Source organism: Podarcis liolepis (assembly GCF_965112155.1).
Source record: "Podarcis liolepis genome assembly, chromosome: 9".
Classification (NCBI taxonomy): Eukaryota; Metazoa; Chordata; class Lepidosauria; order Squamata; family Lacertidae; genus Podarcis; species Podarcis liolepis.
In genome coordinates this window covers 40,024,910-40,035,859 of record NC_139564.1, presented here as the reverse complement: position 1 = coordinate 40,035,859, position 10,950 = coordinate 40,024,910, and the positions used below count along the sequence as shown (strand labels likewise).

General features: G+C 40.2%; 1 protein-coding gene across 6 annotated transcripts in view; it reads right to left on the bottom strand.

Annotated features, from left to right (window-relative positions):
- The window catches only part of TRIM2 (tripartite motif containing 2), a 52,542-nt gene that overhangs the window by 5,725 nt on the left and 35,867 nt on the right, over positions 1 to 10,950 (bottom strand). For all 6 annotated transcript variants that reach the window (XM_083519990.1, XM_083519992.1, XM_083519988.1 and 3 more), the window contains exons 4-11: positions 9,861 to 10,012; positions 9,014 to 9,194; positions 7,475 to 8,198; positions 6,134 to 6,237; positions 5,698 to 5,865; positions 4,836 to 5,004; positions 3,202 to 3,272; positions 150 to 290 (exon numbers count right to left, since the gene is read on the bottom strand). In XM_083519990.1, the coding sequence (XP_083376116.1) occupies positions 150 to 290; positions 3,202 to 3,272; positions 4,836 to 5,004; positions 5,698 to 5,865; positions 6,134 to 6,237; positions 7,475 to 8,198; positions 9,014 to 9,194; positions 9,861 to 10,012 (1,710 nt within the window). The remainder of the gene's footprint in view (positions 1 to 149; positions 291 to 3,201; positions 3,273 to 4,835; positions 5,005 to 5,697; positions 5,866 to 6,133; positions 6,238 to 7,474; positions 8,199 to 9,013; positions 9,195 to 9,860; positions 10,013 to 10,950) is intronic.

Sequence of the window (10,950 nt, the reverse complement as noted above, 5' to 3'; positions counted from 1 at the left end):
GACTCTTACTTCATTTGTAAATATGCAAGAGACTGTGTTGTAGTTGAACATTTTAGAGATAGGATGCTTGGACCCGAAGATGAGGAAACATCCCCATCCAAACAACATACATCATACTGAGCCAACTGACTTAAAAATCACTTGTTCACCTGTATTCGACTGTTTCCCCAGTCTGCTACAATAATATTTCCATTAGAATCTACAGCTACTCCTGTTGGAGCGTTGAACTGTCCATTCCCTTCTCCATTAGATCCAAATTTCAACATGAATTCACCTTCCTGGTTAAATACCTGAATAAATTAAAATAAATAAATCAAGACACAAATTATATAGTACTTGATGATGAAGGTTAAGAGCCTAAAGCCAAAATTAAATAGTTATCATCCTCAGACATATAAATCAAAACTTAATGGAAAACAAACATTCCCTTTCTGAGGCAACAGGAAGAAACCAAGTCATAGACAAAAGTATAGTTAAACCAACCAAAAATGACAGTACTGTCTGCAGAAGAAAATTATAGCAATCTGTGCAAGAAGAAATCAGCAAGTTGTTGTTTTGTAAAGCCTAAAATATTAAAGCCTTCCTAAGCTGCTGACACACAATGGCTTAGCTGAACAAACAAGGGTCTTAAGCCTACTGTTGCTGTGCTACTGGGAGCTAAGCCATGGTGGCTTCGTGTTAAGTGTGAACCCGGACTCATTGCTTATCTCTCCCAAACAAAGCATGTGTGGTAAGCCACAAACAAACCCTGGTTACAGTTCAGGATTTGCTTGCAAGAAGAAATTATTCTCACACACACAAAAATCATTTTTTATTTTTCAGTAACAGGATCCTATTGCAAACACATATAGGATTGCACTGCACATCTCTGCACATGTAGCAGCAAGCCATTGTTTGGTATTGCAGGCACAAGCTAGAATAAGCCATAGTGACTCAAGCTCATGCATTCTCCCCTCCCCTCCTTCTGTGTGGCTGGGAGAGTGGGTTTCCATCAGAACTGACTTTCGCTTTCTCCTAATCTTATAATTGCAAGCAAACCAAAAATGGTGATTCAATGAGGGTGGGGAGCACCCAGGTTAATTTAAGAAGCCAGGTTCAAAGGAGCAGAGTTTGTAGCTGGCTTGTTTTGAAACAGGCCAGAATTAGATATCAACCACTATCTTTGGTTTGCACACAATGGCAACCCAGTTTAGGGAAAGTAAAGCTGCCAAAGTCCTCCTCCCAGCTGCATATGAAGAGGGAGGGCATACAAGTCAAAGTCTCACTCATGCTCACTCCAACTCGTGTCCATAGTGCCAAACCATGGTTAGCATTACACACTCATTTGCGCAATGCAGTTCCTTCTTATTCTCCTCTTCCCAATAGCCCTCTGTATGCTCCCAACATCTGTTCTGGAGGGTTGGGGTGTCCCTCCAGAACAGATTTGTTGGGGAGGTGTTGGGGGGGCCTGGAGGATGGGAAGAGAAACTAGAAGTCCCATCATGCAAACGTTTTTTTTTCCAGTTCCAAAAATTGAAAGATGCCCAGTATCACAGAATTAATGTCATATATGCCCATTTTTTAAAAGAGCCCCAAATCCAATTTCCTAGTGCATCCTCCCTCCCACATGGGGGTTTCCTTTCACTGTAATCAGTAACATTCCCACGCATGGAGAGCTGAAGGGGGGGGGGAGGATTTGCTTTCCTAGCAATTTAAAATTAAACTGTTTCTGTTAGCTAATTGTGTGTGTGTGTTTTAAAAAACAGAAGCATAAGTATGCACGAAAGCTTGGCTTCATGACAACTTTATAATACAATCCATGCTTCTCAATAAAATTATATTTGCATGCTTCCATTTCCCTGTATTTTGGGTATGATACATAGTAGACTGTCCTTTGTAAATGAAATGTGGCAACATTTACGTAGGTGTTAGCAGAAGGTCAAGGCCATTTTCTATTTATACTACAAATCAGTTTGTCGAAAATATTCCCTGAGCAGCAAGGCCACAACAATTACAGAGAAAGGTTTGGAAAGTTGCCCTTGCCCATTCCAGTATTGCTGGGGAAGCCAGAAGGAAGGGAGGATGTTAGCTACAATCCTGGCCACAGTGTATTTTGAAAACCATGTGCTGGGCCGTACCTTTGGAACCAGGAGCTTAATCCAGATTGGCTTTGAGTTCCCTTCCATTTTATTAGCAGGATGGCAATGAAATTTCTTCCCCATTTTCAGTCAAGATTTCTAACATATTTTATTTCCTTGTTTGCCAGAGCCTGGCGATAGAACTGAAAACTTCTGTTGTCATTAGGAAATCCTGCATTGCTGAACAATTGCTGCTTCTCAGGGTATATGTTTATTAAAATAGGAGCCCCCTCTGCTGCTAAACTCTGCCAACAATCTACTTAGGGTCTCTCCTGTGGTCTTGCTTCCTTCATTGTAATCCAAACCACAGGAACTGTTATTTCCTGCCTAATTCCAGAAGCCTATAAAAAACAGTCTCAATTCAAAATTGCCCATTTAGCTCCAACTTAAGAGTTATACTTCTCAGCTGTATGTAGATTGAAAGAAGCCCTATAATAGCCCCTGCCACATTTCTCTTGCCCACGTGGGACTGTGCCTTCCTGTTGCTCTTGGCTTTGTTCTACACATTACTTTTATCACAGAACCCACTTGGAAAGGTCTCTGTACAGTTTCTGTAGGGTGCAGCAATGGTCACTGAGCGCAGGGTGGGCAGAAGGCAGACTGACATCTATTGGTAGATCTCTGGATGATTTGCAGTAGATGGACCAGGGTCCATCAAATTCCTCCTTCCAGCTTTGTATAATGTAGCTTCCTGTGCAGTCAATGGCACATATGGCTTACTTCTATGTAGTAATTTTGCAATTATGTTAAGTGACCCAGAGTATCCTGAATACTTGGCACAAGAGTAACTTTCTCCAGGTGACAATTAGCATGTCAAAATGATAGTGTGAAACGACTCAAAGAGCTCCTTTCTAGAGATCCAACTTTGTACTTCTTGAATCAATTTAAAAGAACATACACAGCTTTGTTTTAAAAGAGCAAAGCAAGAGACTTAATCCAAGTATTTCCCCACCTCTAAACGTAATCAATTATTTCTTGTTGGCTGATGCACAACACCTGTGAATTTAACTACATATTGGGAGTAATGGCTTCAATGCATTGTCAATGGGATTTTATATTTTATGAAGAAGTAACAGCATCGTACCTTGACTGAGTGGTTGTGGAAATCGGTAATAATAATTTCATTATTGTGGTTGACGGCTGCAAAATGAGGCCCTGTGATAAGGGAAGGAAGGAAGTTCAATGCAGGAAGAAAGATAAATCATGACAACAATATTTCAGTCCATGTGAAGTAGCAGTTTGCATGCGGGTTCTGATCAAAATGGTTGATGTGGACCAATGCGCTAGCAGCATGCCTGATTGGAGGTGGCTCTGGAAAAGGCAGCACCAGGTGGTGCTTCAAGGTTCCATTTTGATCTCTACATGTTGCTGCATTCACTGTCACACGTTAATGGCTGAAGAAGAACATAATCAGCTATAAACTCAATAAAATTATGAACTTGGGCACAGTACAAGTACTCTAGAGAACAATAAATAAAAAGGTTTCTACCTGGCCAGCTTCAAAACCAGTTTGACTGGTTTCCACCCACTAAATGTTTAGTACAACTTCCAAGTTGAACAATAGACTACTTAAAATTTGTTTTTAACATCTGCAAGTGAGCATGCTTCTTGTTCTTGGTCATGCTGGCTGGGGCTGATGGGAATTGGGGTCCAGCCAGTTGTGGAGATCATCACATTGACTCCCTCTGTCTTAAAACGAGACATGATCAGCAAACCACAGGAGTCAGACCAGAGGAGTTTTGTTGTTCCTGAAAGTCTGCTTCCCCTCACCCCAAAGGCCTAAGGAACAACTAGAGTGAAAATTACGCCCACATTTCAGGGTTTTCACTGATTTTATATCTACTGCTTTTTGTATTTTTACTGTTGCTATGATTGCTTTTGTTGCTGATGTTTTTGATCTGTTTTATATTTGTTTTATGGTTCTCCTTTGCAGGCTATCTTGAAAATCCAGATTAATAAAATTGGGGGGGAGGATTACAGTTCTCAAGACTGTTTGGGAAAAGCAGTTTACACCCCACATAGCTACAATTCCCAGCATCCTTAATAAACTGCAGTTCCCATTATTAGTTAAGCAAAATAATGTACTTTAAATGTATGGTATGCACTCAACCCATGTATTTACTGAGCCCCTGTAGTACCTTTTTTAAAAAAGAAAAAGCAATTGTATGTCTCCTGTTTAGAAAAGCAAATACAACAGTCTCCTGACAAACAAATTTATATACTATTTTTGTACTGTGTATTTTGGGTCTATAGACCACAATAAAGCTGTGTGTGTTTATTACTACATGACTGTTCATGGACTAGAGCAGTGGTGTCCAAACTTTTTTCAAAGAGGGCCAGATGAAGTAACAGGCTGTGAGGGCCAACCAAAAGGCCAACCAAAGGTGAAAGTTCAAGTTTTTTTTTGGATTTTACCCCAAGAAATAGACTGCCACAGGGGCCGGATTAAATTAGCCAGCGGGCTGGATTAGGACTTTGGACATGCCTGGACCAGAGGGTTGCCATATTTCAAAATGTTGTTGAGCTTTTCTTGGCAAAGCTGTCAAAGTTTTGGTGATGTCCAGGAAATTGTGGACATGTGACAGCACTAATGGACTACAGTCTATTTATTGTGTCTTGCTTACGGTGGTGAAGTTAAGAGTGATGCTTTTTCAGCATGCTCAAACACACACACACAATCTGGATAAAAGAAAATGCATATTAGACAGCAACTGATACCTGCAAACTGCTTATCTCCATTGCCTCGGCTTCCAAACCTGGTTACTATTTTTCCATTTGGCTGGAAGATAAACACACAACATGCTTTGTTGTCCACCACAATGATGTGCCCATTGCGATCCACAGAAACACCTTTTGGTCCCATGAGCTTTCCAGATCCAATTTTTGTCTACAGGAGCAAAGAAAGAGATTAAAGTTGCTTTAAACATACACTCATTTGGACTGCTGTAATGTTCTCTGGGTTTTTAGCGTTGCTAATATTCATACTTAGGAGAAGATTCTGTAGTAAATTAGTGCAAGAGATTGGTAGTAATGACTTTCATTGTGATCTATATCAGGAGTGGGGATCCTCATGCCTCTCTGTTTGGCTCTCTGAAATCCCCTCAGGCCACAACACTCACTATCCCTGCTTTTGCACCCTGTCTTTTTGCCTGGCTAAAATGCAACCGTGAACTCCGTTAATGACTCTTGTGGGCCTGGATGGAAGCGGGGGGGGGGGGGGTGAGAGTGTTGTAGAAAGTGGCCTAGTGTACAAAGGTAAAAATGTATATTTGTTACATTATCCACTTTTGTTTCTGGCACTCAGAAGGTTGCCCAGAACGGAATGAGATGCCCACCCTGTATGATTTTAAGTCAATACCAGGGCAAATGTTTAGCGTCTTCCACCCACCCTTCCCTCTATCTCAGAACAAACAAAATAATTTCATCTGCATGAATTTGTCCATCCTCATCACCAACAGTTAGTTCTTCAATCAAGAAATACAGAATCAATTCCCCAAGCCATCAGAAAAACCGTTGGTTTACCATACTATTAATTTTAAAATGGCAGTGAGTTTCCTTGTATTTTTTTATTTGCACTTACCTTAAATTTTCCATCAGAGGAGAATATGCTAACCCACTTATTGTCATAGTCGGCAATAATGATGTCACCACAAGGATGCACAGCCACTCCCGTAGGCCGCTGCAACTGACCAGGGGACCTTCCCCGGATACCAAAACGACTCTTGAACTGGCCATCAGTGGAAAATATCTGTAATTTTCAAAAATAGTTTTTTCACATAAGATGTATCCATGTATACACATCCATGAGATTAAAGGTGGGGTGCAGATTTAAATAAATGAATGGATTTTTAACTGGAAAGTGGCATTTGAGTCATTACATGAACTTAACGCAAAATTATGAATCCTTCACTATCAAGATCTTATAATCCGAGAACATGTTTCTTTTCCGCATTTGATCAATACTGTGTCTTTCCAAAACAATCCATTATGGGTAAAGAGAAGAAAAACGAGCATACCTGCACACACTGATTATTGCTGTCCGCTATTAATATTTTTCCATTTGTAGATGCAGCTACTCCCTGAAGATTTGTAAATTCCCCTTTGTTTCTCCCTTTGGTACCTAAAAGGAGATATACATATAAAAACAATTAGGAAAGAAGTCAAGTACATGGCTGCAAAAACTCATTTCAACTCTCTAGGTCCAATCAGCAGTTTCATCATTAGGAGTCTAGTTGTATTGCATGGAAAGGGGCTTCACAATGGTTGGGGTAGAGAAAATAAACCATTATCATGAATATACAATATAAAGATCAACAGGGGAAGGTCCACAGTCTCCAGCACAGGGGTGTCTGGGACTCTGGGGGAGCTCAGTGTGTTGTTCCCTCCTTTCTCCCCCACTATGGGCAGGGACTTCTGTGTGCATGAATGTCCAAGAGGGAATTCCAGCTGCCTTTCAAGATCATAAGGTTTTGGAATACGCCTTTGAGGGATGAGATAAACAAGCAGTCCTGTGACAGAAATATTGTTTTTGAATCATGAACTCCACAAGCAATATAAATGGGATGATTCCCCCACCCATTCTCAGAAGTGCATACAACAATTACTAAATACAATACTTTTGGCACAGAAAATTAGAGGGAGAGCCATCTAGTTAGAAAAGTCCAACTACAGTGGGACTAAGGCTCACTTACAACAAGCTTAACAATATTATATGTATTTTAACAAATCAAATAGAGTGAGATTACGATTTTGGGGGGGACATGAAGAGTGTGTGTATGAATTTAACAGTGCTTAGCTTATGTTTTGCTGCTATTTTTTAATGTTGTTAGTATTGTTTTACAGATTACAAAAGCCATACTGATTTGTTAATTATATGAATTTTGTTGTAATTTTGCTGTTCAGCTTCTTTTTTAGTTGATGTTTTGTGAGTAGCGTTTTGTAGATTGCATCTGTTTTATTGATGATTTGTTAATTATTTTATATGATTCACACTGTATCTGTGATGTGCTATTATGTTTTATTGTGTTGTTAGTTATTGTTTGTAGGCCACTATGCATGTCTATGCCACTTTTCATTCAAATGAATATCCATCGATCAACCAACACCTCTGAGCTAGATAATGTCCTAGGGCAGGGATGGGAAACCAAGGACCCTCCAAAGGTTGCTGGACTACAGCTTCCATCATCTGGTCATGCTGGTTACAGCTGATGGGAACCGGAGTCCAACAATTGCTTGAGCGCCACAGGTTCTTCTCTCCTGCTTAGTGTTGACACTTATCCTAAAACAATAGTTTCACACACTCTGTTTGCAGCTGGACATTGCAATCCAAATAATTTAGAAGGCAAAGCACTCCATACCTACTCTGAAGATCAGGTCATCTTCAATGGGGTTCTCTTTCCTTTTGCCAGTGCTGTACATACTAGCTGGTCTTTTCACAGCTTTCTGCTTCACATGTCCACTGCCAGGAGACTTCACACGCCTCTTAACTCCTTCGGTGGTAGGGGACACATCGGCCGACCTGATTACCTTGAGTTTGAACGGGCTGCCCCTGATATGCTGATCATAGAGTCTCAAGGAAAGGGTAAAGTCCCCTTCTTTCTGGACAGTATACAAAAATTCGTAAGTGCCATTTTTATTGTCAAGTATTTCTCCGTCCGCCACACTCCCATCAGGCGTGCTGAGCTCAGCCGTGAGGTAAGCGTTCCCGGATTTACAGAGCTCACCATCCTTGTCCTTGGTGGTGATGGTGACCGACATCGGCTGTCCTATCACCGTCTGCTTCAGTCCTTCACCCGTGGCCACTGTTTCAGAAGCGACAGCATTTGTGGTTAAAATAGTACCAAGATTATGAATGGACTTCTTCAGCCCATCCGTTTCCACTATGAAGTCCAGTTGATCATTCTCACGAGGCTGCAGTGGGAAGTCGCGGACAGCCAGCTCGTTCAGCTTATCGCTCATCTGCTTCTTAACAAGCAAGACTTCCGTCTCGGTTCCATGGTTGAGTGCTTGGGCTGTAAAGTTGCTACAACTCTTTATGTTTTCCTGTCCTTCCAATAGGCTATCAAGCTGAGTCTGCAGGACCTGGATAGACAGAATGGTGTGGTTATATAGATTTGAGTTTTAAACCAAGTAGTCCAAAAAATAAATGAATGAATTCCCATCTATCGCGGGAAATGTAGAGGTATGACCTGGAACGGAATAATGTCGCAGAAAATTTGTTTGCCTCTATTAAAACAAAACAAAACACCCAAATAGTATTGATCAAATAAGTGCTAAATTCTCTTGGATTATTTTTTTTTTTTAAAAAGCTTCCAGTTTGGAGAGCTTTTGTTCATGGCATTCTTTTGACATAAAACTAAACTGTTGTTGTTTTTTTGCATTACATGAACAAGCCTTGGGCCAAACTGAAGACAGATAAACTTTTTCATATGAGGATATATGGAAAACACCCAGAACACTGTATTTCCTCCACTCCCCAAGATAGGGACACTTAGCATTTATAAGATTTTTACAGCTATTTGACTAATAACATCCAGAAAAGAAAAGTAAAAAATGAAAATACAACCAATAACTATGAAACAACGATGCAACATAAAGTTGTTGTTGCCATAGTTTTTGTTTTTTTAATTAAAAAAACCATAACAATTAAAAATATAGCTCTGACTCAAGTGTTACATATCACTTCTGCATTTTTGTAAGGGAATTTTGTTGGATAAAATGAATTTGTTTAAGGATGTGCTGGATTAATTGTGTTCCCAATTAACCTTACATGGCAAACATGCCATTTCCTAGCCTCTCTCTCAGCTAAAGATTAGATTTCAGACATTGTTTCTCCCAGTAGCATCACATACCCCACAAATGAAATAAAATATGACTGAAAAGAACAAGGGTCTTACTTTATGTTTAAGGCCATAATTCACTTCCAGTTCCATGAGCAACACACTCTTGCGGACATTTAAAGTCTTCTGGAGTTCATCAAAAGTGGAATGAATTTCATCTACGATGCTGGTCTTTTGGTTGGTCAGCTGATGTATAATTTCAGATAGGAAATGAAGTGCTGTATCTATCTCTGGAAGCCTGTTGGAAGTGTAAATCACAAGTGCTGTTTGAAATAGAATTGCCATAGTTTTTCCTTGTGACATCATGCAACAAGATTTTTATTCTTGGTGATCACAATAGGATAAAGATACAAATCAGATTTCAAGTGTTTCTTAGAGGAATTCTGTTACAGAGTCTTTATAGCACAAGGAAAAGGATGGGGAAAGAGGCAAGAGAAAGCAAGCTCAGGCACCCCTTTTGAAAGTTGTAGTTCTTTATATAACACAGTTATATAGTTCTCTCTACAGTGGTACCTCAGTTTTCGAACGTAATCCGTTCTGGAAGACCGTTCGACTTCCAAAACATTTGAAAACCAAAGGCGGTCTGCAAATTTGATTGAGAAACACTCAGTGGAAGCCATTTGGCTTCTGAGGCGCATTCGGAAATGGATGCATTTACTTCTGGGTTTTCGGCAGTCGAAAACCAAAATGTTCAACTTTTGAGATGTTCGAAAACCAAGGTACCACTGTATTCTGCCTTGGAAAGCAGACTGGCTGCCTTGGAAAGCAGAGGCCCCTGGGAAGAACCCCTCCCTTGGAGATCTCGGAGCAGAGAGAGCAGGTAACAATGTCTGGAGTGTGAGGTCGGGGCTACTCCTACCACACTGTGTGTTAAAGCATGGACTTTGCAGAAGAGGTTCCATACCTTTTGTTGACAGCATCTAGCTGTGCTTGAAGCGAAGCCTTGTGTTGTTCTACTACATCTTTGAGAGGTACCGTGGGGTGCTCTGCATGCTCGCCTTCTGTACATTCCCGGCACATGGCTGTCTCACAAGACTGGCAGTAAAATTCCATCAGCTGATTACAGGGAGGGAGAGTGTGACTATCAGCAGAATACCAGTTTTTCCAAACAGAGACACACCATTTTGAATACTGAGCATGTCTACTCAGATACAAGCCCTATTGAATTCCCAGGTAAGCAGGGCAAGGATTGCAGCCTTAGTCCCACAGACTTCCATGGGCTTGCTTTTGAATAAATGTGCATTGGATTGTTCTGCTAATGCCCTGTGCTGGGAAAAAATTCTGCTACAAATCCTGCAAGCAAAAAAAGTCAACAGAATGGGATTTATGTGAAAAATAGCCATGTGAGCTGACGACTGGAGTTCAAATCTATTGCACCATCAAACAAAATATTTGCTTGTGATTAAAATGTTTAAAAGCAGTGATTATGTTTAATGCCATGGATTTATAGCTGTGGTTTGTATGAACCATTATGTTGAATTTTCCCCTACTTTTAAGAATCACAAATAAATACATACACAATTTAGGGTACTTGAAATTCCAAAAGGTACACTCACGGCTGTCATGTTCTTTCTCGTGGCTGTCATTTTCTCACTATTTGGTTTCAGATAAAACTGTCATGCCTTGTGCTTTAGCAGTATTAAGTTACTTCACAAATGCCTAGGGCATTAGTGATGCACTCTGAATCACAAAGCAGAATGGCATCAGGTTTGCATATAATGAGGGCCATATTTTTGGCAGCCAAAAGCTTAACAGAGAGTGATCATTGCTGCTTAGGGCTGGCATTTAAAAGTTTACCAGAGGGAGAGAGCATCAGTTATTTTTCAAACTAAGCAAGAGAACATTAAAAGGAATTATATAAAAAGGACTTGGTGAAATAGAAATAGAAGCTTTTCATCTAGCAAAGGATAAAACATTTTCACTTTCTTATTTCTAGTCTGCAACCTACAAAAGAAAAAGGACTGAATAAGTTTCCACAATCTGTTTAAGGTTGT